Below are 26,262 nucleotides of genomic sequence, written 5' to 3'. Positions count from 1 at the left end.
TGCATCTCTTAATAAATATCCGCCTGGATTATGTCTACAGTATCTATGGGTGCTGATAGAAAGTGGCCAGAAAGGGGATGGATGTAGGTTGGACTGAGTGGGTCTTGTTCCTCTGCATTTCTTGACTTGATCTTTCCCCATAAGGCAAAATTAATGCCCAAAGTCAGGCTACTTTGGACAGTAATCTATCCCTTCTATCCAATTCCCATCCCTCCAGGTTGGCTAATACTTCATGTAGTCTATCTATCTAATAATTTAGTCAGCATCCATTCTGCTTGATCCATGTTGTTACTAGTTTCTCTTGTGTGAATTTTTCCTTTCTAACAACTGTTTTAGATGTAACTTTCACCCTGCTGATTCTAAAACTATAGCAGAAGTAAAACTGATTCTAAAGTGGTGGAGGACTGGTCCATTGATTAATATATGAACTCCAATTAATTAAAGTCTACAATTCATTTCATATGAAACCTGATTTTTGTTTTTATCAAAAGCCTTGGGGCAAAAGTAGCAATTGATGCCCAGTTCAATAAGAAGGGTAAAGCCTCTAAGTCACTCCTGGTTTTATTAGGCAGTGGATAGTAACACTTACTATCCAGAGCATGTCATCAAATGTCTTTGGGTAGTTGCCAGGGTCTTCAAAAGCTTAATTACAGTGAATCTCTTTCAAAGCTTTGCTCAGATTACATGTGCTAGCTCATGACCTCCTTACAGCTTGTTAACGCTGCCTTCCTCTCCGTGTCCCTGACACTCTTGTGTGCAATTACAGCCATTTGGCTCTGACTTTCAGGAGGAGCTAATTAATACATATCTGGGAAGAGAATGGAAAAAACTCTCCTTCTGAGCTCTGAGAAGAGGCAAAACTTTGAATGAAGACGAGAAAAGGGGATAGAATATTAGGATGGGAGGAAAGGAAATATCAAAAACTGTGGGAAGAGCTTTGTCTTTCCATTTCCCAATCTCTCCTCTTAGTAGCAGGGAGTTATGAAGTCTCTTCTTTCAGATGGCATTTTGTGAGATTCAGAATCCCTATTGATCCCTGTTTCAGTTTTGGATTAAGCAAAATCAAGATAACAGAGTGTCCAGAACAATAAGATGCCATTACTGATATATTGAACTAGGATTATTCATAGACAGAGAAAATAGTAAATGACTGACGAGATCAGTGCAACCCAATATGAAAAGTAGAAGACCGTGAAGATCAGAGCCTTAATGGAACCAACATGAGCCTTGTTCTGGGGGGGGTCCTGGAAATTGGTAATTTCTCTTTGCATCCGTCTGGTGTGTCTCCACAGAGCAGTGATTAACAAGGTGGCTGAAACCATAAATATGAGGAAGGGAATGAATGGTTCCAGTAAATGCAAAATAATTACATAGAGGTGTGGTATGCTCAATTCTCTGGTTTGCTGGAGATTAGTGAGAAAGTCATATTTGAGTCCCAAAGTGAACAATTCATACACACACTAATGGGACAGAAGTGCCTGAGGACACAAATAGGGAGCTCATGAGCTTTTTATTCTCTGCTTCAGCCAGAGGAAGAGGAGCTGGGAGAAAGCGGTGATCTTCACTCAACAGAAGACACCAGCCAGGTGGCAAACCAGAGACAGAGAGTTTAAAATGCAAGATTACAGTTCTCTGGAGAGTATAGGTAGGTGACGCTTTCCACCATAATTAAGAACTGGAAAAAAATTCTGGAGATGCCCAGACTTGCCAGAATCATATCACAGAAGATCAGTTTTTCTGCTTTTCTACCAGTCACTGCAAATCACAGATGTGATCAATCCATTCCCCATAATCCCCATGATTAACTCAATCACTAAAATGATCAGAGCAAGGATAGGAAACACAGCAGACATGTTTCAATTCACAGTCACCAAACTCCTGAATTCTCTTCCACAATTTCTAGGAGAAATTGCACAAGAGAACAGCGCTAACTACAGTGCAAATCTGCTGGTATTTGGTTGGCACATGCACTCACCTTCTGTCTTTGTATATTAGTCCAGCAGTACAGCTGATGACAAAATTAGGGATATTTTCAGATGATTATAAAAGAGCCAGCTGTATTTAGGATGATGCAAATTTTAGGCAGATTCTATTACTGGTATTTCTTTCTGCTCACATATATTTCAATAGCTTCCTCTACAATGTATTAGTTTTATGAAACCGTGATGACTTTATCTTTGCTACTGCATGTTTGGATTCTGGAAATCAGACAGCTGAGTAGCAGATCAGAAAACTTGATCGATGAGGAGACAGTTGTCACTGACACTTTAGAAGTATTGAATGCAGCTTGCAACAAGGATCTCACAATGTGCTCACAAAGGTCTTTGTTGCTGTTACTATTTTTTGGGTGTTTATGATTTCTTTTGTCTGTTCAATGTCATTTAGTTTAACTGAGTTGTATAAAAAAATTTGTTGAACATGGGGAGAAGACAGAAGGAGAATTTTTGGTAGTTGAAATGGGACAAGTTAGTGAAGAAGCAGGGAAACAAGATATGTCTGACTGAAAGAAAAAGAGAAGGGTAAGACTCTTACGGACAAATGTACTTTTCCTATCCTCATTAAAGAAGAGGAATTGTTTGAAGTTTATTTACAAGGACTACAGCAGTACTTGATGCATTCCAGGGTCAGAAAGAGGTCTCACCTGCCACTACTGGTGAATTGAGGGAAAAGACCTCAGAAGCAAACGATGTTGGTATAGACAGACATGCGTTTCCAATCTGATCAGTTTTGGCTTAGTATTGAAATCAGTGCTAAACAACTATTGTATGACTAAATAGCAGCAAAACTGTACTTAGCATGCACCAACTGAGCCTTGAACCTCACTTACTACACGGGGTAGTGCTGCCAAATCAAGGAAGAAGTTAAAAGGGGTGCAACAGGGAAGCCTTTGTTTAAAATAGTTTTATATGATTTGACTCTCCCACTCCACTGTTTAAGGAGAGAACTGATCAGACTCCAGTTCTTACTTCTGCTCAATGATCACTAGAGCAGCATGATGAGCAGATATAGTGCAAGTACACTGTTACAGTGAAAACTTCCATGATAAAGAGATTGTACTACAGTACTTGTATATGGTGAATTGAAAAATATTATTTCTTTTGTTTCTTTTTTACAGTGTAAATATTTGTAATAAAAATAAATACAAAGTGAGCACTATCCACTTTGTTTTGTGTTGTAACTGAAATAAATATACTTGAAAATGTACAAAACATCAAAATATATTTAAATTAATGGTATTTTATTATGGTTTAACAGTGCGATTAATATTTTTAATTGCATGATTAATTGTGATTAATTTTTTAATCATTGCCAGCCATATTATTTATTATTTATACTGCAGTATCACCTACTGATCCCAGTCATAGTCCATTGCGGCAGGCACTATATAGAACACAGCAAAAAGACAGTCCCTGCTCCGAGAAGTTTATAGTCTCAGTATATAATAAGAGTAAACAGATGCAGACAAGGGAAGCACAAGGAAACAGTAAGAACTGTGTAAGATTTGGATTCAGCAGCTTCCATGGAGCTGCTTGACATCTGCTTCATGCCTTGTTTTGTCTGCTCAGTGTCCAGCTCAGCTACATGGTACAGGGCCTAATCCCCTTTTCTTTTCCTTTTATTGGGTAACCAGGTGAGACTGGGACGATCTTTATTTTTGTGCATTGTATAGCACCGAGGCTGCTGTCCGTGCTATGTAAATAGGAAATAGCAAAAAACGGGATTGTTTAAAGAGAATATGAAAGGCCATCTTCTGTTACAAATGCATCCAATGTGTTAGCTTCCTTATACACACATTTTCTCCTCTTTCTGTTTGAAAGCTAAGCATTACGCTCAGATCTAATTGGACTGATATTATACCAAATAGCTCTTACTTTTGTGAAATAATAATTAATTCAATAGCCTAGCTATGAAAACAATGAATTAGTGAGTGAGTCATTTGAGACAAGTCTATCTGATATCTGAAATTAGTGAAACAATTGTATTTGCTGTGACTTCATTGTCTTTTTTTTAAAGCCTTTCATTCTGTCTTTTCGAATTTGTACAGGAGAGGCAGAAGTCAGGCTCAGTTCCTGAGAGGACTTCCCTCTTATCCCATGATGGCTTACTTTTCAAAAGTCAATTTAAATTACATATATTTTTTTAAAAAAAATTATATATTTTTTAGAAATCTAGACCTGTTATGTGTTTTGGTGTAACTTGCATTATCCTTATGTTAAATTTGCATTATCCTAACAAAACATTTACTTTATTCATATCTCTTTTGTATGTTGCAGGTCACAGTGAAAATGAAAAGACAAAAAACGATACAACAATTTTTCCACTCAAAGGCCTCAAAAACTAACCAAGGTGAAGAACACATCAAGAACCAAGAATATATCAACATGTCAACTGAAGGTTCAAGTGGTGTATCTACAGCCGACCAGCCCGAAGCACAAATACAGCTACCTATTGAAGAAACAGTGTCTCCAAAACCTAAAGGCATTTCCCGATGTTTGTCGATCAAAGTGTTCCCATTTATTGAAGTTACAAAAGATGGCTACTGGTGCACCTCTTGCAAGAAAGCTTGCGAAGAAGGAAAGCTTCCCAATGCTATAACTGGTAAAAGTGGAGGAGCTTGGTTTGTCAAAACGATCAGCAAAGCCAATGCTGACAAACTACGTGAAAAGGCTGCAAAACACCAGGCCTCTGGAGTGCATCAACGTGCAGAAAGCTCACTATCTTTCCGCAGAAACTCAACTGACTGGCTAGAAGCATGTGGTGCAAAAGACTTAACAGTTGAAAAAGTGAAGAAACTCTCTCACCACATTCAAAAAATTTGCATACATGGCTAATGAATTCACCGATACAAATGGGCATCAAGTATTAAGTCATTCTGTCTTTTATCTTGATGTCAGTGGTAGAAGCTACTTTTGGATCAGTCAGAGAGCTATCCATTGAAAAAGTACTGGAAGAAGCAAAGACTTCAGTCCAGAAGTTGACTAATGAAAGCATTTATATTCAATTCTTAAGTGAAGAAGACAAGAAGTGTTTGTTAAGACAACTGAAAAAGTACATAGACTTGATTCTTAAAAATCTACAACAGCGATTTCTAGATTCTACTCAACTTCTATGTAGCTTTTACAGATGCCTGTCCTCTAAAACACTTGACAGTTGAGTGGAGTGAGGCACTACCAGCAATGGGACTGCCATGTGATCAGGACAGAATAGAGAATTTGAACATAGAGTGGAATATCATGCGACGAATGAATGAAGATTTGACTTCAACTAGTGGCTCGACCTGATCTTTGTGTTCCGTGTCCTGGGCTGAAAGAAGTAGGAGTTCATCTCTTGCTACTCCCAGTCACAACAGCTACAGCTGAGCTTTCTTTTTCATCACTGAACAGAATTTTGTGTTCTGAAAGAAGTCGCCTTCTGCCTGATCATGTGAATGAACTAATGAGCATATCAGTTGAAGGAATGGAAGTACTGGACACATGAGAAGCCACCAAAGATGAATGCAATGCATTCAAGAAGTTCATTAACAGAGTTGTACAAAATTGTAACACGAAACCAAGAAGGATGTAGATAGAGGTAGTGCTTCTTAGAAGGCTTGAGTAGCCAACTTTAATTTTGTGTTAAATCTCATAAAATGATCATGAAACATTTTTCAGTTTTTCCTATGGTGCCCTACCCCCCGCCCACCTTCACCCTCACAGCCTCACCCCTCATGGGTCCTGACACCCCCACCTGTAAATTCGAACACCCCCCTCCCATTTCAATTCCTGGGGAAACCACTGCGGGCACCCCACCCTCTGCCCTCCCGCACTCCGAACCCCTCAGCCCCACCGCGTGTGGCTCTCACATTGAAGGGGTTTTGCCAAAGTGGCCCCCACTTCAAAACCAGTGGCGAGCCCTGCCCGGGACCACGGGCGAGTAGAAGGCCCCAGCAGCCCTGGTACCAAGTCTCTGCGCTGAGGCGCGCAGGGCCGGCGGCAAAGGGAACCGCTTCAGGGCCCGGGGAGAGCGGCCAGCAGGGGTCAGCAGCGTCCTGCCGCAGCGCGGCGGGGTGAGTGTCACGCCGTGTGCCGCGGCCCAATACGCGCCCCCCGGCCAGAGGCCGCCACGGGGTTGGAGCGAGCGGGCTGGAGGGATCGCAGCCGGGCAAGCGGCGCCCCTGGGGAGCGGGGTAATGGCGGCGGCAGCAGTAGCAGGGGGAGGCTTTGGCGGCAGCAAGAAAGTGGTGGAAATCTTCTACGACGTGGTGTCTCCGTATTCGTGGCTCGGGTTCGAGGTGAGGCGAGAGCCGAATGCGGGGACAGACAGACCGAGAACCGCAGGGGGAGAGGGACGAGGGCAGCGGGGGCGGGCAAGAATAGACTTTAGGCCTGTGGAAGTCCTAGGAAGCCCCGGTGTTTCCTGAGTCTCCGAGCCCCAAGGTGCTTCCCCTCCGTGTCATTGCGGAATTTTCCCTGTCTGGCAGCAGGCCTGGTCCGGACCTTGCTGGAGAAATGGGAGATCATTTCTCCCCCACCGCTGCGCTTCTCTCCAGAAGTGTGTGTGTAGTAAGAATAGTTTGCAAGGTCACAGCTCCCCTCTGTGTGTACTTACAGCTGGTTTGTTGGCCAGCTCTGGCTTACTTGGTTTCCTACAGGATTCCAGCTCTTGTTTTCTTTACAGAGGTGTGTTTGTGAAGTGAGCTGTAGCTCAGGAAAGCTCATGCTCAAATAAATTGGTTAGTCTCTAAGGTGCCACAAGTCCTCCTTTTCTTCACGCTGACTGTGTTGCCTTGCCTGGAACAACCGAAGTTAGTACAACTGGATAAAAGCCAGCGAGGAGTGCTGACTGTTCACGGGAGAAAGTTACTCATTATACTTCAGAGAAGATTAATGTTCTACAGTTATTACTGGAGCAAAGGTTATGAGCCTGATCTTAATCTTAATTACACAGGGTCTTTGGACTAAATTGAGCCCCGTGGAAACTCAGTGAAATCAAAACCGTTTCAGGAACATCAGGAACCTACTGCACCTTATGCCTAAAGCTAGCTGGAAAATGCTGCTATTTTTTTTAATTTGCAATAATTTTCATTCTACACATTTGGAAGAGGAACCAGGTTTTGGGAGGGGTTGTCTTTGTTGTTTTTGTTTTATTTGTAGTTGGTTGAAAATGTTGTAAACAAACTTTTTAGTTTGCAGTTTCCTCCATTTCTCTCAACTATTTCCTGTTTCCATTTTGGCTAATGAAAGTGGGAGGAAGAGAAAGGAGCAAGGAAACAAATTTTAACAACAGAACCAAAAAATTTTCACTTTTGTCAAAAATTGAAAATTGCAACAAAAAAAATTGCAGTAACTTTCATTTTTTTTAAAATGACCTTTGTTTGTCAATGTTTAGAATGAGAAATTTCAACCCACTCTATTTGTACAAGACTTACAAGGGTGACTTTAGGGATACACACATTGACATCATACCTGCCTAACCTCTGGTTTTTCAGGGATTTCTCAAGCCCAGTGGTGGTGTTTCCAAAATCTCAGGATGTTTTTTTTTTCTTTAGTGATGCTTTGGGTGGCATGTATGTTGCTACCATGAAAATGACATTAAAATCAAGGCAAAATTAAGGCAATCTGAGGCTAAGAGTTATATCTCAAGCAATAGATAGTGGGTTCAGTCTCCACTGCCAGTGACACACTTGGGGCATCACATTACACACTCTTTAAAATGAAAATTGAGATTCTCATTTTATCACATGACTCCATAGCTGGGTCCTATAGCATCTATATCATCATCTGGTCCTGGATTAAATAGATTAGAGCAGCAATAAACAGAGTTGTTCTGTGAGACAGGCCCAGAGGAAATAGATCTAATTTATACTCATGAAGTGCTTAAAGAAAGCGGAGATGTTGTTATTTTCCTGATTTAAAAGAGAGAAATGAATCTGCTGTGTTATTTCTTCTTCCTGCTCCAGAGAGAAACCTGGGTGCAGTGGTGCATTTATCTCCATGGCTATCATTGGAGTGCATTTCACAGGGGTTTAGGGCTGCTTGATATTTTAATTTCTGGTCCCTCTGTAGGAATTTACAAACCTTCCCCACAGTATCACTGGCATGAAGATCTGAAGTGCCTTGCTGATCCCGAGGTTGATTTCTAATGGTCTCAGACAGATTAGGCTTTATCTGCTAGATGTATTTCAGTGCCCAGATCCTGGCTTCTGTCAGAGACTGGGCCCCTGGGCTTCATTGCAGGTCTTAGATGTTGTTTATCCATTATTATTTGTCCCATTGCAGGTGCTTTGCCGGTACCGACACAACTGGAGCATTGAGTTGCGTTTTCGTCCTGCTTTCCTTGGAGGCATAATGAAGGAGACTGGTAGGTGTTCGACTGCTCCTGACCCTCAACAGAGAACATCTGGAACCTCCTGCAGAGTGTGGCTATGAAAGAGTGGAGATTCCATCTTGCACTCGAGCTCTGGCAGGGCACTGCTGTTAGGGAGCTCACCACAGACCCCAAAATGGATTCTATGGGGAATATCACAGACCACTGAGACTCCCTGCTGTCATTAGCCAGGCATTGCTGAAGCCCTTCCATTCTACTTGGAGGTCTAAGGCTTTGTCTACACTAGCACTTTTGTTGGTCAGGAAACATCCTCCTCCCTCTCCCCCCCCCCCCCCCCCAACTGACAAAAGTTTCACCAGCAAAAGCTGCTAAAGCATAGCTACTGCTGCTCGATAGACTGAATTATGCTAGCAGGAGGGCTCTGTCATGAGTTCTGATTCTGGCTCTGTTGGAGATTTGATTTGCCTGAAATCGCAAAGCACTTCATCTTGCTGTCCCTCAGTTTCTCACTTTTAAAATAGGATAATGATCCTCATCCTTCTTAGTAAAGTGTTTTATGATGAACAGCACTTTACTGTACCCAAAAGTTTATTTATCTTTTAAAAACTGATTTAGCTGGTGCAAACTCCTTTGTGGACATTCTTATTGGTTTAAAACTGGTTATGTCAGTTTAGCACCTGCAAATTTACTGATGCAAGTGAAACTGAAGTAAGCCAGTTTTAAACTCATATAAGAGTGTACTCACACAAAGTGGCAACTGTTTTGTTAAATCAATATAAAATTACACTTTTCGTTAGACTAGTTTAAACTTGTGTGTAGACCTGGCTTACCTCATTATAACTGGAATCTTCATTTTGTAATTCCACCTTTTCTGTAAGGTAACCAGCCCCCAGCGATGGTGCCCAAACGTGGGGAATACATGAAGAAGGATATAGAGAGGATGGCAAAATATTACCAGGTCCCACTGCAGCTCCCCAAGGATTTCTTTGGAAGTGTTATCAGAAAAGGTAAGTAGAGGAGGCTGCTTGGTCAGTGAGTTGACCTTTCACCTTAAGGAGCTCTGGGTCCAAATCTTACATGACATTGAAGGGGGGAAAATGAGATTAAATGTTCTCTTCTTCTTCCCCCATTTGTGATTTGTATGAAGTCAGTGCATAGCTTCGCATGAGTGGAAATTCCTACTCGGGAAAGGGCTGAGAGTGGGATAGCATAAGAGTTTCTGCAGATTGTGACTAAGGTGCTTTGGCAGAGCTGGGAGGGGGAACAGCTCAGGGTAGGAGGCAAGCCCACAAGCTCTGACACGGTAATATTTTTTTTCATCACTGAATTACATGAGGCACAGATCTGTGTTTAAAAATAGCAAATAGTTTTGCAAATAAAAGCAGTAAGTTCAGATCAGTCCTATTCACAGGGTCATGTTACTTGTGACTGTTCAGATGACTGCCAGAAATTCATGACAATATTCACAAATGCTGAAAATCTAAAATATTAGCACAAAAATTATTTGGTCAAAAATTCATACAGGAAAGCGTGTTCTTTGTTATTTACAGGGTGGATTTGATTTAAATCACTAGTCAGGAAGGCTCGATTATATAGAAATCAAGATTAAAAAGTGCATTCTTGTTGGTTGTTATAACCTAAATACATATTCTTCGCAACTCAGATAGATGTAGGTTTCATTTTTAGAAGGTACACACTATACATTTTTTAAGTGATTTATTTTGAAAACTTTTCAGATTAGTTTTACAGCTATATCAGAAAATGAATGATTGTTTGGTTATTTCATTTACCAAAGATAATTGAAGCACTTCACCTCCCAATGACTTCATAAATATCTCCAATTCAACAGTTAATCATTAATATTTGGAGGATTTTCTTGCCATACTGTATTAGGAGAAGAACATCACCAGACAGGCATTTAAATTGTTTTGTTTAACTAAAACAACCATGTTATGTGTTCTGGGTTTTTTCTTCAACAGCACACATATAATATTTTAACAAAACAAACATATGAATTTTTGAATTTAGTTAAACAGTCAAGATTTTTAAAATCAGGTTTGTTTTTGTTAAAATGGTTTCTAACTAAAACAGTTAAATGAAATATTTAAAAAACCAAAAATTAAATCGACTGTCAACCAGGTCAACATGAGAAGCTTAAAATATTGGGTTCCGCAGCTAACTTAGTCGTCTTCACCTTCATTTTCCTGTTCATAATCTGTAAAAGAAAAACAAGCTTTCCTGCTTTTTCAGGTCCCAAATGATTTCTCAGTTTGGAATGAATTAGTCCAAAGTAAGAAAATATTCTTTCTACACCGGCAGAAGAAGCTACTGCTGTTAAAAATGAGATTATCACTTCAACAGTCTCTGAATCCAAGTGCTTAAGTGACTTCTACCAGCTCACTGGTGTGACTTTCTTTAAAACATCATCAGCAAACATATTTCTTGAATGGTTTCACCCTTAGCTCTGAAGTTTATTATAGTTGGCATTCTGGAGGGATGATTGCTGGATGGCCATGTCATAGCCAACTCCTCTTCTTCAGCAGTTATGGTTTGACCCGGTACCGAGTATTGAGAATATTCCCAAGAAAATGAGCTGGGGATAGTGCTTGTCCCATTTGTTTTTTAATGCTTGTAATCATAGAATCATAGAATATCAGGGTTGGAAGGGACCTCAGGAGGTCATCTAGTACAACCCCCTACTCAAAGCAGGACCAATCCCCAACTAAATCATCCCAGCCAGGGCTTTGTCAAGCCTGACCTTAAAAATAAGGAAGGAGATTCCACCACCTCTCTAGTAACGCATTCCAGTGTTCCACCACCCTCCTAGTGAAAAAGTTTTTCCTAATATCCAACCTAAACCTCCCCCACTGCAACTTGAGACCATTACTCCTTGTTCTCTCATCAGCTACCACTGAGATCAGTAGATCCATCCTCTTTGGAACCCCCTTTCAGGTAGTTGAAAGCAGCTATCCAGTCCCCCCTCATTCTTCTCTTCCGCAGACTAAACAATCCCAGTTCCCTCAGCCTCTCCTCATAAGTCATGTGTTCCAGTCCCCTACTCATTTTTGTTGCCCTCCACTGGGCGTTTTCCAATTTTTCCACATCCTTCTTGTAGTGTGGGGCCCAAAACTGGACACAGTACTCCAGATGAGGCCTCGCCAATGTCAAATAGAGGGGAACGATCACGTCCCTCGATCTGCTGGCATTGCCCCTACATATACATCCCAAAATGCCATTGACCTTCTTGGCAACAACGGCACATTGTTGACTCATATCCAGCTTCTCGTCCACTGTAACCTGTAGGTCCTTTTCTGCAGAACTGCTGCCGAGCCGTTCGGTCCCTAGTCTGTAGCGGTGCAGGGAGTTCTTCCATCCTAAGCGCAGGGCTCTGCACTTGTCCTTATTGAACCTCCTCAGATTTCTTTTGGCCCAATCCTCTAATTTGTCTAGGGCCCTCTGTAATCTATCCCTACCCTCCAGCGTATCTACCTCTCCTCCCAGTTTAGTGTCATCTGCAAACTTGCTGAGGGTGCAATCCACACCATCCTCCAGATCATTTATGAAGATATTGAACAAAATCGGCCCCAGGACCGACCCTTGGGGCACTCCACTTGATACCGGCTGCCAACTAGACATGGAGCCATTGATCACTGCCTGTTGAGCCCGACAATCTAGCCAGCTTTCTGTCCACCTTATAGTCCATTCATCCAGCCCATACTTCTTTAACTTGCTGGCAAGAATACTGTGGGAGACCGTGTCCAAAGCTTTGCTAAAGTCAAGGAACACCACGTCCACTGCTTTTCCCTCATCCACAGAGCCAGTTATCTTGTCATAGAAGGCAATTAGATTAGTCAGGCATGACTTGCCCTTGGTGAATCCATGCTGACTGTTCCTGATCACTTTCCCCTCCTCTAAGTGCTTCAGAATTGGTTCCTTGAGGACCTGCTCCATGGTTTTTCCAGGGACTGAGGTGAGACTGACTGGCCTGTAGTTCCCAGGATCATCCTCCTTCCCTTTTTTAAAGATGGGCACTACATTAGCCTTTTTCCAGTCGTCCGGGACTTCCCCCGATCGCCATGAGTTTTCAAAGATAATGGCCAATGGCTCTGCAATCACATCCGCCAACTCCTTTAGCACTTTCGGATGTAGCACATCCGGCCCCATGGACTTGTGCTCGTCCAGCTTTTCTAAATAGTCCCAAACCACTTCTTTCTCCACAGAGGGCTGGTTACCTCCTCCCCATGCTCTGCTGACCAGTGCAGTAGTCTGGGAGCTGACCTTGTCCATGAAGACAGAGGCAAAAAGAGCATTGAGTACATTAGCTTTTTCCACATCCTCTGTCACTAGGTTGCCTCCCTCATTCAGTAAGGGGCCCACGCTTTCCTTGACTTCCTTCTTGTTGCTAACATACCTGAAGAAACCCTTCTTGTTACTCTTAACATCTCTTGCTAGCTGCAGCTCCAAGTGTGATTTGGCCTTCCTGATTTCACTCCTGCATGCCCGAGCAATATTTTTATACTCTTCCCTGGTCATTTGTCCAATCTTCCACTTCTTGTAAGCTTCTTTTTTGTGTTCAAGACCAGCAAGGATTTCCCTGTTAAGCCAAGCTGGTCACCTGCCATATTTACTATTCTTTCTACACATCAGGATGGTTTGTCCCTGTAACCTCAATAAAGATTCTTTAAAATACAGCCAGCTCTCTTGGACTGTATTGTAACTCTGTCCTCACATATTTCTCTTTTTAAGATCTCACTCTGTTCCTTCCCAGTTTCTACAGCATCAGCAATAAAACAGCAATTTCCCTGCATTTTGTTCATGGCTGCAGAAATAGGCTTCAGGATATTCAGCATGTGGTCGACATTTCTCTTGAGCCCAGTGTTGAGAACTTTGGCTGTGACAGTGCCATCTGTTTTTTCACAATTTTGTTCACAAACTGTCATCAGATTAGGCCAGTTCTTGATATAGTGCTCAAACCAGTCCACTGCTGAGTTCCGTCGCACGTCTTGTGGGAGAGTTAGCTTTTTGTTCCTTCCACTTTTTTTTCAGAGCAGCTGCTGCAAAGTGGCTGTTACGGAAGTATTTTACAATTTCAACTACATTAGCCTTTATTTCTGGAACACTGAAGTCTTTGGCTAGGAGGTGCATCAGATGAGCACTGCAACTGTATGTTATTAGCTTGTGACTCTCTTCTAAATAATTTCTTCTCATCTTGGATACATTTGCAGCATTGTCTGTGACCAAGCTGTGTACTAAACATTTGAATTTTTTTTTCCACAGTTTGTTATAATTTTTACTGCTGCTACTTGTAAGTTGTTAGAGAGCTTATTCCTTCACTCTCGCACTTCCCTGGTCCTTCTCGCATGAACAGAGAGCAACAATACCCGAAGTCCGAAGGTGCAAACAATTCAATGTTTATTGGGGTGAACTTCCAGCAAGCTTAAATCCAAGTTCCTTTTTCCTTATTTTCGAATCCCAACTTACTTCCTGTTTGCCCCTAATTTATATAGTAATATTCTTAGCTATACCTTTACCAATCATTCTACTGAAATTTAACTAACCAATCCTAACATATCGTAACATGATTAGCTAACTAATTATATCCCACCACAATAATTAGATTACACCCAACAAAATTAATTATACAGCAGACAGAAACAATCACAGAACCAGACAGAGATTATACAGACAAACAATAGCAAAGTGGGAACTATAATGACAAAACAATACAGAAGTGAGGATTTCACATCCCAGCTATTGATAAGTGAGTTCTTGCCAGACAGGATGCTATCAAACTAAGTTTCCTTTTCCATTTTCTAGGCACTTCCCTTTCTCTGGAGGTGATAGGAATACAATTCTGTCCTGATAGTGCCTAACAGCCCAATAGCACCTTATTTCAGTGTGACTAGTTTGGAATGTGAGGATGTGACTGTTCGCTTCCTAGCTTACGGCTGCCTCTGCTGCTTAGCCAAAGGCCTTAGCCTAAGAAGAGGGCCTCAGACTGTCACAGTAAGAGAAGGCTCTTACACCAGCAGACAGTGATTTTGATTCTTTCTTTTATACCTCTAACCAGCCAAGTGATAAGAATACACCTAAATTCTTAAAGTACAGGCCTTTACAGACAGGCCTGAATATCTATATCCTAACATAAGTATTCTGCGGTGTGTGCATTTCCTGATGTATCTATTGTTTCTGTAAGGAAGACATTCCCTTCTTCTGTTGTCACACAAGCACATATAACAGGATCATTGCAGACATTGCTCCACCCATCAAGAATCAGGTTAACAATTTTACCCTCTAGACCTTTTGCATACTGCTCAATTTCTCTTTCATACACTTTATCCAGCAATTTGCCTGCAACATCTGCTCTGTTGGGTGTACTCTATCCTGTTCTTAATGACTGAACCATGTTATTGAAGTGTGGGTTCTCAATCACACGGAAAGGAGAGGTTTCAGAGTAACAGCCGTGTTAGTCTGTATTCGCAAAAAGAAAAGGAGTACTTGTGGCACCTTAGAGACTAACCAATTTATTTGAGCATAAGCTTTCGTGAGCTACAGCTCACTTCATTGGATGCATACTGTGGAAAGTGTGCAGTATGTGGAAAGTATCCACAGTATGCATCCGATGAAGTGAGCTGTAGCTCACGAAAGCTTAAGATCAAATAAATTAGTTAGTCTCTAAGGTGCCACAAGTACTCCTTTTCTTTTTATGGAAAGGAGAGTTTGTTGCATAAACAAACAGGGCAATTTTTTCATCAATTACCACTTTTTGTAGACTGCTGGTTCTTATCACAAACTTATCTATGGTTGTTTCTGGATGATTTTTTTTTTTTTCTTTTTGCTACAGTTGATATACTGTGGCTATGTGACATACATGATGTGACTGAAACGCTATCATTGGCAGATAACTCTGAAACTATAGAAAATGATGGTGATCTTGAAGTTGGATAGTCTTCAGAATCCTGCATGTTGAGGATGGATTTTCCTAAACAAAATGAGTCAATGCAGTTATTTAATTATTAGTACCATACTGCTCATTTAGTATTACTCCATTGCATTCACTGACACTCAGTACTACTTTAAAGGTGAAATTGTAAAAGGAAGATCTCTCTATTTCAGCTATTTATTTTTTATCACAACTGCATCTAAAATGATAGTACCATAGAGTAACAACTGTATTTTTTGTTCAAACATGATAATTTAAGAATAGTCCAGAAGGAAGACAGGCAGTCCTTAAGAAAGAAGTATGAAATAAAAAAGTTTAGCAACCTGAAGATTCTGCATGTTCAGACATGTTCCTTTCATCATCTTCAAAGCAGCTTCCTCCTGAGAAGGAACACTTCTCATAATGTTGTTTCATTTGACAACCAGGCCCTGTATTTCTTTGTTGCACTGTTTGCATTTTGCACGCATGCCGGTCTTACCCACAGGTAGAGGAACTTCATTAAAATATTCCCAAACTGGATCTCTTTTACGGCCTGCTGCCGTTATAGGTTTTCCCTTCTAGTGAGAGAATGGTATGGTAGATCTCAAATCAATGAATACTACACTCAGAAAGACCTCAAGACTTCTGGAATATGCCGCTCAAACAGTTCCACTTTTTTTGTTTCTACTGCCTGTCCCTCCCTTCTGACTTTTATCTCCAAGCTTCTTCTCCTTGTCCAGGTCTATTCCGCCCCCAACAGTCTTCTGTTCATTGAACTTTTTTAAACTTTGCACTTTTAGAGAGAGGTAAGGGATTGACTCTGTGTCCACAAATTTGCAGAGAGACAGTAGGGTTGAGGTCTGTTATTTCTCCCCTCTATATTTTATTTATTTAAAAACATTTTTGCTGTTAACATCTCTGGAGACGCAAATCCACAGTTTGAGAACTGCAAAACTCAGCATCTCTGATGGTATCGTCTAGACTGAGCACTGAGTCACAGTGGGTAGATAGAAAGATTAACCTAAATAATCTATACAGAAGCCCCTGGAACCCCATGAGATTGGGTCCCTAATCCATAAACTATGAAACTCATTTACAAACCTTTTCTTAAACATTACATGAATATATTGTCTCATACTATAGAATTAGAATTTATAATTCCCTATTCCATGATGAGATATCTTTGAGTTATATTGTTTCTTAATTAAAACAGTCTTTAGATGGGTTTTTTCCTCAAAAAGGTTTATCAAAAAAATCTGATTTAATAACTTTAAAAAAAAAAAAAAACATTGATTTTTTTTATTCACCCTGGTTATTTATTATACTACTGCTTCAAAAAAGTTTCCATCATCAAAGCAGAGTGCAGAACCAATTCCATGTGACTTAGGTGACCAGCCACACGCAACCAGAAACAAATTGCAACTGACTGAAGTGAACGGTTTACAACAACCCTCCATAGGCTGAAAATTCTTCATCAAGTTTATTGATTATTTAGAAATAATGAATAGATCAGTGGGAATCAGGATAGACTTTTGAATGAGTCACTCAACAGAAATGGGGCTAAATTCAAAACAAGTATTACTGGCAATGAATAGTTTGACCTGTTCTAATAGAGAGGGTTAAGACCCCAAGGACTGGTGCCACTGTACATTGGACATTCACGAATATAACTAGTGCTCAAGATATTAATACTGCTACTTCTTAGCACTTAACTTGAAATCTGCCATGTGCAGTTCATACATTAGTGAGCTAGTGCCTAATGTGCAGAGAAGCTGAGTACCCACAGTTCTGGTTAAAATCAGTGGAATTGAGGATGTTGAGCACCTCTGAATATCAGGTCCTATTTGTCTCTAGTTGGACTTCCAATTTGGAGGTCCCAGACCTGGAAGCAACTCTTGAAAGTTTGGCCCATGATGTTTTTGGCCATAACAAACTTTGAGTCCACTCTCCATCTGAAACCAGTGCAGACTGTGTTCAGCAAGCTATTCCCATAGATGAATCCCAACTACGTCCCTTTCCTAGAGCACCCTCTCCCTGTTCAGACCCTGCTGCAGACTTCAGTAGCTAACTCCTTGGGACAGTCCCAAGAAAATCCCGTACAGAAGTAGGCTTCTTATGAACATTGGCAAGAGTTTCATTAATGGCCTTTTTGCTCCTTCGGGACATTCCCAGGGCAGTGGCAGACTTCATTGGTTGATGCTGTTCCTATGTCTCCTCAATGTGTCTTTCTGTCTTTCACGTCAAACTTAGGGAGCCTTTCTGCCATGCGCTTTATCACAGCCGTGGATATGACACAGCCACAGTTCCTGGAGCCCGTGTCCAGAGAGCTCTGGATGCGCATCTGGTCCCGGGTGAGTACTTCTGCATATCCCCAATCCAGCTCCTTTCCCCATCTTCCTGACCCTCCTCTATCCACAACCATGTAGTGTCAGCAGGAGGGTTGAAATCTGTGGTTCATGGTCCAATCCAAGGAAAGCACTACATTTCAAGTCAATTTCAGTTTCTGTTTCTTTCAGTGTGTGGATGCTGCACCAATAGTTAATTCCAGAGTCCACATAATCCAGTTCCAGTTTGGGTGAATGGGATCTTTTCCTCTTTCCTGTGGGAAATTCTCCAATAGGATCCCTGTCCTCAGCTGAGTTTTTTTTCTGACTCCATCCCTGCAGGAAAACAGGGTCACTGTGAGAAATTCCCTTTGTAGATTCAGCATCTTGTTCATAAACATTTAACTATTTGATTTACTCCTCCTCCTGCTCTCACCAGGATGAAGATATCACCCAACCAGAGAGTATATTGGCAGTAAGTTTCTCCCTGTCGCTACTGCTTCTACATTCATTTGTTGTGATTTATTGGATGTGGGTCTTAGGGTTACCGTCTATGGAGACAAATAATTTTCACTGGCTGTGGATTTTTTAAGGGATCATTTGGCGTTATCAGGAAATTCCCTTAGGGAAAATGTGACTTCCATGTCAGTGACTCCAATACCCTAAATCTGTGGAAATGTGGGGGTAATTTCCCAAGTAACTTTGGTGCATTTTATTGCCAGGCCTAGGGTGGATATTTAGGTACTGGTGCATTCCCTAGCAGGATGCCCCGGAATAGGCAGTGGATACACAATTAAAATATAATTAATAAACAGTAATAAAGCCAGGAGCAATGTTCAAGAGGGAGCTCAGGGAAGGGAATGGGTTTGCTTCTATAAAAGGCTTTTAACTTGAATTAAAATTTGATTCAGAAGGCAGATTGTAGAGGGGGCAGTGGTGGTGGTGTTGCTGGGCTCCATTCTCAAACCCCAATTGGTATGCCTTTCTTTGAAGTTGCTTTGAAATAGTGTCAGTTCTTCTTTTCCTCAGTTCCACTCTCTGCATCCTGCCTCTTCTGTTTGTTAGATCTCTGGCTATAATGCAGAGATAGGCAGAAGACAGTGTTCAGATCTGAACCAGGATTAGTTTTGGGGTTTGTGTTTGAGGACAAATCAAGGCCACAGTTCCAATTTGATCCCAAACTAGGATCTCATATTCTAGCCCTAGATGGTAGCCAAGTATTAGCTCCCACCTTAATTTTACAAACACTGTTTTTACGACTACTCTTATATAGCACTTTTCATCAGTATATCTCAAAGCAGAGAGGTTGCAGAAGATTATTTTAGGCAGTGTTAGCGTGAGAATCCAGGTCTCTAAAAGTCTTAAGCTATGTCTACACTGCTAAGTTGTTTGTTTGTTTTTTACCAAAAGTTATGCCACTTTTATTAAAGCACTTTAATTAAACTTCTGTTGCATGTCCACACTCTGCTCCTTGTGTCGCTGGAGTGCATCCAAACTAGCAGCTTTTGCTATTACTATTACAAGAGAGCAATGCACTGTGGGTAGCTATCCCACCGTGCAACTGGCTGGGTGCTTTGGGAAGGGTTTGCAGTGCCTCACCTGATGCAGGTTTCTCAATCCCATTGTTCCACGGACATCCTAACAGATTGCCAGTCACTTTTCAACTGAAATGTGGAGGGTAGCAGGGGAGAGTGTGTGTGTGTCTCCTCATGCTGTTTCGTAAATTCAGACAGCCACCAGAAACAATCAGTCCTGGGGAAAACCCAACATCAGCCCCTGCCTCCCTCCCTCCCTGGCTCTGGGACAGACAGACACGCACCCAACCCTGCTTGCCTCTGTGTTTAGTGTGGGAGACAGCAGGAACATTCCATGTTAATGATTTGCTCTTTGTTTCCCTGGAGCGGAGCAGCACAGCGTGCTGACTGTCAGAACGGAGCTTTGAAAGGGGAGGGGTGCATGCCCGCAGCGCTACTGAGCTCAAAACAATGAGCAAAGTGGTTACTTCAGGCATTGTGGGACACCTCCAGAGGCCAATTACAGCGATAAAAGCAAGCAAGATGTTTACGCTGGCACTTTGGCGATAAAAAACCTTACCACTCTTACCTAGGTGGTTTTATTAAAATGCTGCAACTGAGGAGATTTGTCTCAAAAAGTGGCTTTGTAGTATGTGCATCTCTGCTGTTTCATCGCCAAAAGCTGCCTTTTGGTGAAAAAACTTGGCAGTGTAGACTAGCCCTTAGCCACACAGTCACACTACCTTTCAGAATAAATGTTCTAGGTATATGTGCTGTGGCTTGTCCTGTCTCTTTTCCCTCTTAGACCAGAGCTAGAACTCAGTACATCAGCTCTCCAATAGTCTACTTCTTTCTAGCAAATGTAAATCCAATGGGAAAGGATGTGTCAAGGCCACTCTTAGTGGCTGGTCCACATAGTAATTAGCAGTTACTCCTGTAGCTCAAGCAATAAAGCTGTGTGCTGTTGAATTGAGGCTTTAACTATGTGAGAAAGTTGCACCAGTTTAATATAAGGTGTGAATTCAAAATAAAGTAGCTAAATTGGAGCAAACCCCTGTCTAGATACTTATTTTGGTTTGGGAGCAGTTTTTTTCAGGTTAGCATTAATTGATGGGAACAGGTTTAAGCTAAACAGAAATAAGCAACCCTCAGAATGAAATAAGTGTCCCCAGAGCAGGGAGTTGCAAACCACTTTACATTCAACTGGTGCAGCTTATTTGTATAGACAAGGCCTGAATATCCAGGTTCAACCCTGCTGATGGTCCATTTTGTGGACTTTATGGTTACATGTGAGAGAATTTGTTCAAGTTGTGTTGTTTTTTTTTTCTTTTTCTTTAAATGGGGTTCTTTCATTGACACAGGGAGATTTTATAGTAAAGATCTTTATAATCTGTACATTATGTTGTGACGCAGTAAGATATGGGTGTCCCACTTTTGGGCCCTATGTCTCACGTTTTGATTGTTGGCATCACACCATGGCAGATTTGAAGTTTGAGAAGTTCACTGCTAGAACAAGGGATGAGGATCCTCTTTTTGTCTCCAATGAAGTAGAATATGCGTTGCCCTTCTGTACCAACATTCCAGTTCTGAAGATCACCCACCAACTTCCAGTTAGGCTTACTGAGTTTGGTCTCTGTCATGCAGTGTCACTCCTCGTTCCTCTCTTGCTGTGTTTGGCAGGTTCCTTCCAATACTGTTTTGACACTTTTAATACATTAATACTCATCTTCATCTTCTTTTCCACTACAGCACTTCATCCGTCTTAGTTCGTATGTTGAAAGTACTTAACTTGAACTAAGTGTAAACTCGCTTTCCCCCTTTTGCTAGCTAATTGAAAGCCCACCTAACAAGAGCTGCATATTTTGAGCCTGGGAGGTGATATCTCTTCATCTTCATATTCAAAAGTCACTCGGAATAGGTGATGTAACCAGGCAGTGGGAGAAAGTAGGCCAGACGTCCTGCCAGAGAAATGTTGTAGGAGGAATAATTGTGTGACAACAGATCTTCAAGCAATGAAGCTGCATGTAATTTATTATGTAACTATCATGAAAACAGCGGCTGTTCTTATTTTCCGTCTGTCTGCCTCCTTAGGCTGCAGGGGAGGCTGGGTTACCCTCAGCGCTGGCCCAGAAGCTCCTGGCAATGACCTCGACCCCTGAGGTGAAGAATCGCCTGAAGGCGACAACAGAGGAGGCACTGAAATATGGGGTGAGAAGCTCCCATTGCCACATGGGGTTAGATGTGTGTGTTCCTTTCCCAGCAGTGATATTGTGGGTCAAGGCAGGATGAAAGGGTAGATCAGAATACACAAGGATCCCATTGCTCTCAGACTTTTTTGTATTTTAAACACACATCTTTCAAGCCAGCTCAATACCCTCAGTATTAGTGCAGGAAACTATCTTTTGGGAAACCCAGGTCTGATTCCTGGCCCATTCCAAGGGAGGTGTCGAGGGACTGGCATGCCAGAGACCAGAGGTAGTGCCTGGGATCACTGCTCTCCACTACCATGCATGAAGGCGTGGTTTGATTCTGATTCCTTTTCTCTCAGTCCCATGGGATGACAGGGCCATAAGAGTTTTGCAGAATTCAGGCTTGGTGCATGGGACCCAGATTTGAGATAGAGAAAGAAGAAAGGAAGGGAAAGGGAAAAAGAAAGTGAGAGCGCGAGGGAGGAGGAAAGGTGATACAGTTCTTTGTAGAAGTTTTTCTTAGAACTGGTCTTGTGCTTATTCGTCTCTTTGTGATTCTCCCTGTTTTGTCTCCATGGGGGCATTAGGCATTTGGAATGCCAGCAGTTGTGGCCCATGTTAATGGTGAATCTCACCTCTTCTTTGGCTCTGATCGTTTAGAGCTCCTGGGCAATGTTATAGGTGAGTGTTTCTAGTAACATTTCCCTCTATTTTCTCTCCCTGGTAATTATCCATCTGCTCTAATGGGATGTGTAATGTGACAAACAAATTAACACTCTGGGGGTATGTCTACACTGCAATTAAAAACCCATGGCTGGCATGTGCCAGCTGGCTCAGGCTAAGGGGCTGTTTAATTACAGTGTAGACACTCGGGCTCAGACTGGAGCCCAAGCTCTAGGAACCTGCAAAGGGGGAGGTTCCAGACCTCGGGCTGTAGCCTAAGCCCGAATGTCTGCACCACAATTAAACAGCCCTGCAGCCTGAGCCCTAGTCAGGTGGCACAGGTCAGGCTTGGGTGTCTAATTGCAGTATAGACATACTCAGAGAATCAGAATCTCCTTCCCTCTGGGGCCAGGGGAAGGGAGAGCTATATCTTTGTATCATCTGCATGTTATCAATTATTTTACATTTTCTTCCAGATCATTGATGATAATAGTGAATATCATTATACCAAGAACTGATCCCTGAAGGATCCCAGTGAAGGCACTCCAAGTACTTAAGTCTCAGTTAGTAGCTACATGTTGAAACCTGTCAGTTACCCAGCTTTTAACCCATTGAGCCATATTGATTTTGAGTAGCACTCATGTTTGAATCAGAATATCAGGTGGTATTAATTCAAATGTCTTACCTAAATCCACATCTCCACAGAGTTACCTTTATCTACCAGACTTGAAATCTTTTCAAGAATTATATAAAATTTGTTTGACCGGACTCTCCATTATTTTTGCCTGGGCTTTGTTAGACTGACTAGCCCTTAATTATCCAAATCATCCTATTTACCCTTTTTAAGGATTGGCCTGACAGTGGCTTTCTTCCACTTCTGTCCATTTCTAGTTTTCCTAGGGTTCTTAAAAATTAACATCAGTGGACCAAAGAGCGCCTTGATAAGGTCTTCTAAAACTCTTGGTTACAAATCAATCAGATCAGCTAACTTTACAATGTTTAACATTAGAATCATAGAATCATAGAATACCAGGGTTGGAAGGGACCTCAGGAGGTCATCTAGTCCAACCCCCTGCTCAAAGCAGGACCAATCCCCAATTAAATCATCCCAGCCAGGGCTTTGTCAAGCCTGACCTTAAAAACTTCTAAGGAAGGAGATTCTACCACCTCCCTAGGTAAGTTGTGTAACATCCTCCTTAGTTACCACTGTAAAAGAAGGTATGCTTGTCTGATTAACTCCACTTTGGTGGCAATATTCCTTTTCCCCATGCCAGCCCCCTCCCCAGTGATGAGGTTACATGTTGAGCTCTGCCTCTGCTGGCAGAATGTCTGGAGACTGATGACCAGATGCTCAGCTGGGGAATGGTGCAGCTACACACTATGGACTAAATCCCCAGCTAAAGATCCAGACTTTTTAAAAAAATAAAAAAAATTGAAGCCTTCCCAGTCACCTGATGTCCTGTTTTAAGACTGTCGGCATCTCCAAGGTGCCATTCTCACGCTACTGTAGCTGATTAAGGTGGAATTTTGAAAATTAATTGTAGGTGCTGGACAGGAAATTGCAGCTAGCTAAGTCAAGTAAAAGTTTATTTTTGGTATAAAGTGGCAAAAAAAATTGAGCTCAGGTGAGACCCTGTATTTGTTGGGTGTAATAGCTGAGGAACCACCTGTCCAAATCATTTCAAATCTGACAGAAGAATATACCTCAATCCTAGACTTACCCTAGTAAAGGGAAATCAGCCTAAAACTTGTTTATGGATTTTAGCAAGGAGAAAGGGAACAAATTCAGGATTACAATGGAGACCTACTACTACCAGGACTTCATTAATCCTAAAACGAGAGGGGTTCTAGTTCCATTTCCATAGCAGACAGTCCAGTTGGATGTGTATTCTGCTTAGCTTATAGTTTTGTGATTTCTTTTTCTTTTTTGTTCTAAAATAACTTTGATTTTAATTAAGAGAACTGGCATAGGTTGTAGTGACTGTAAAAAAAAAAAAAAAACCAAAAAAAAAACCAAAAAAAAAAAAACAGCATTACCCACTGTTGGATGAGCCAGAAAAAGGGAAACTGAATTTCAACCTCAGATTTGGCAGTGTTTGGGGAGTGGCGTGTCAGTCATGGGAAATGAGTTCATGATCCCTTTTTGACCTAGCACTGGGAGGAAACTGGCTAAGGGATGCCAGGCTTGATGACAGACTCCATAGCCCATCCTTAACCCCCAGATCTTAACATTCAAGCTTATCTTTGGTGCTGGGCAGTACATGTCAGGTAGCAGAGTCCAGTAGCCTAGATGTGAAAAGCTCTGCATCCCATTAATTACATTCCCATTCCAGCACAATTACCCATTCCATGAGGAGGAAGGGCAGCCTTACCCTGCAACCCACCCCCAGTATCAGGATTTAATTTATGTTGGCTTTTCTTACAGGAGAGAAATGGCTGGGACCAGTTCCTGCAGCTTCAAAACCCAGGATGTGAGAAATCCAGGTGCAATATGAAACAACCAGAAAATAAGTGACTAAAATTCGAATGAAGCAGTAACATCCATGCCTGAGACGTGGCATCTAGGGTCCCAGAGGGTCTGGGAGGAGAGCAGTGATGTTCCCCTGGAATCCTCTGTCAGGAGAATAATGGGGACTCTAGTTCTACTGAGGTAGAGCTCTGTGATAGACTGAGACTGATTTTTCACCATACAGAGAGATTTTTCCAGGCAGGTTGGGGATGTGGTGACACTTTGGTGAGTGAAATGTTAATACAGGGTCATGGGCAGTGGCAGAGCTCTGGCTGGCTGATAAGGGTGATTGAAATCTTGTCTCACTAGTGGTCTGCAGTCTGAAAGTGCGCTGCTGAGAACAACTCAATTTGTTTCACCCTGTGAAGTGTAAATGCTTGTCAGGTTTTTGTCTCAATCTACCCAAAGTGGGCAGTATTTGGTGATCAGTGGGAACTGCTAGGGGCACTACAGCTGTAAGTTTTATATATTCAAACTCTCCTGACCTGGCTGCAGGAAATCGTTTTCAGGCTGAGAGCTCAGAGGAGGGTTTGAGTCCTGTCTGTGTCAGTGCCTTGCAGCTCAGCCCATATTGCCAGTCCATTGCCTCATTATCCCTGCATTGCTGTGCACTTGAATGCTTCTCATGTGGTTGTTGTATAATGTAATTCTCTCTCTCTCTCTCTCTCTCTCATTATCTGAATCCCTCACTTGGAATAAATTTCATCTGATTGTTAGCCTGGACATTTTGCATTGTGGGGACACACTGGCTGATTATTCCCCCACAAAGTGCAATTTATTCTACTCTGAAAAATGACATTTGAGCTAGATACCTGTGGCCTAGTGGAATCCTCAGCCCCGATTTAGGTGCCTCACAAAATAAGGAACAAATACAGCAATATCTAGGTCTCTATATCAGAACAGACCAATATCTCAAGTGGCCTAGTGACCTGTCTGCCATATCACCTCTAGGAGTCACCACTTCCTTGGCTGAGCATGTTTGGGCTAGGAGACCGCTCTCCCTGGCGTGAGTGTGACTTGGCTGGGAGCCACAACAGCCTGGGTGACTGATTTTTTTCTCTCTCCTGGGCAGTGTCGGGGACGGGACACATACCAGGGTTGGCGAAGGACTGTTGCTTTGGAATTGGGGACTAGCACTGTGAGAGGTCCCCTCCTGTGGGTGGAGCAAGCTCTTTTTCTCTCCTCCTCCTTTCACCCCTCTCTTCCCCCTCCCCCATGCAACCCTGCCCAAAAATGACAACAAACTATACAATGCCCTGAACTGTCTTAGCATCATGAGCATTTTTAGAGGACTGTAGCGTGAAGATGTGAGCGTGCCAATAACAGCCTCACAGAGCCCAGGGTCGGTTGGCCACAATCTCCTTTTATTGCGAGCCCAAGATGCCACCGCCACCCACACCCACACACCACAAGCATGGAGCGAGTGTCAGAGATTGACATTTACACATCTTGCTGCTGCAGGGTACAGAAAGTGGAGGGCAGAGAGAGAAAAGGGAGAAGACACAGAGGGAAAATGAACTCCTCAAGGACAAGGCTGGGGAACTCATCAGGTACTGTAAGAAGAATGACTCCCAACTGGACAATGTTTCCTACACTAAGTTTGCCGTGTGATGAAAGATGGGGGAAGGAGAGACCTTCATGTACACACATTCTGAGGGGACGGGCATAGCTCTCAATAGCTTCAGGGCCTGGGCCTCTCTTTAAATGACAGGGTTACAGTAATGACCTTGGAGGTCAATGGCAAATTCCATGTCAATTCATATGGCAGCAATCATGAACTGGATTTCTCTGCTGCCTCCAAGAATGGACTCTTTAAGTGCTGTCTTCCCCAGAA

General features: G+C 42.1%; 2 protein-coding genes across 3 annotated transcripts; one reads left to right on the top strand and one right to left on the bottom strand.

Annotated features, from left to right (window-relative positions):
- Positions 1 to 1,124: 1,124 nt before the first annotated feature.
- Positions 1,125 to 1,853, bottom strand: LOC144266743 (taste receptor type 2 member 4-like). The gene is made up of 2 exons (XM_077820275.1): positions 1,767 to 1,853; positions 1,125 to 1,460 (listed from the first exon to the last, which is right to left on the bottom strand). The coding sequence occupies exons 1-2, from the start codon at positions 1,851 to 1,853 to the stop codon at positions 1,125 to 1,127; spliced, it is 423 nt and encodes a 140-aa protein (XP_077676401.1).
- A 4,209-nt stretch (positions 1,854 to 6,062) lies between these two features.
- Positions 6,063 to 25,144, top strand: LOC144268468 (glutathione S-transferase kappa 1-like). Of its 2 annotated transcripts, XM_077823408.1 has the most exons (8): positions 6,064 to 6,271; positions 8,259 to 8,340; positions 9,186 to 9,314; positions 17,480 to 17,580; positions 17,993 to 18,028; positions 21,159 to 21,275; positions 21,844 to 21,937; positions 24,345 to 25,144. In XM_077823408.1, the coding sequence occupies exons 1-8, from the start codon at positions 6,170 to 6,172 to the stop codon at positions 24,392 to 24,394; spliced, it is 711 nt and encodes a 236-aa protein (XP_077679534.1). In that variant the 5' UTR covers positions 6,064 to 6,169; the 3' UTR covers positions 24,395 to 25,144. The 2 variants fall into 2 exon arrangements, with proteins under 2 accessions (XP_077679543.1, XP_077679534.1); XM_077823417.1 differs by lacking the exon at positions 17,993 to 18,028 and having other exon boundaries at positions 6,063 to 6,271.
- The last annotated feature ends 1,118 nt before the right edge of the window (positions 25,145 to 26,262 follow it).

This window comes from Eretmochelys imbricata, chromosome 1 (assembly GCF_965152235.1).
Source record: "Eretmochelys imbricata isolate rEreImb1 chromosome 1, rEreImb1.hap1, whole genome shotgun sequence".
NCBI classification, from domain to species: Eukaryota; Metazoa; Chordata; order Testudines; family Cheloniidae; genus Eretmochelys; species Eretmochelys imbricata.
Note: the sequence above shows the minus strand (reverse complement) of the source record. Positions and strands in the feature narration are given on the sequence as shown.

Coding starts and splice junctions, on each gene's coding strand:
- LOC144266743 (XM_077820275.1), bottom strand. CDS start 1,853: ATGTCTGCTGTGTTTCCTATCCTTGCTCTGATCATTTTAGTGATTGAG. Junction 1,461..1,766: donor GGAATGGATTGATCACATCT/GTGATTTGCAGT, acceptor CTGTCCCATTAG/TGTGTGTATGAATTGTTCAC.
- LOC144268468 (XM_077823408.1), top strand. CDS start 6,170: ATGGCGGCGGCAGCAGTAGCAGGGGGAGGCTTTGGCGGCAGCAAGAAA. Junction 9,315..17,479: donor TGGAAGTGTTATCAGAAAAG/GTAAGTAGAGGA, acceptor CGTCAAACTTAG/GGAGCCTTTCTGCCATGCGC. Junction 21,938..24,344: donor GCTCCTGGGCAATGTTATAG/GTGAGTGTTTCT, acceptor CTTTTCTTACAG/GAGAGAAATGGCTGGGACCA.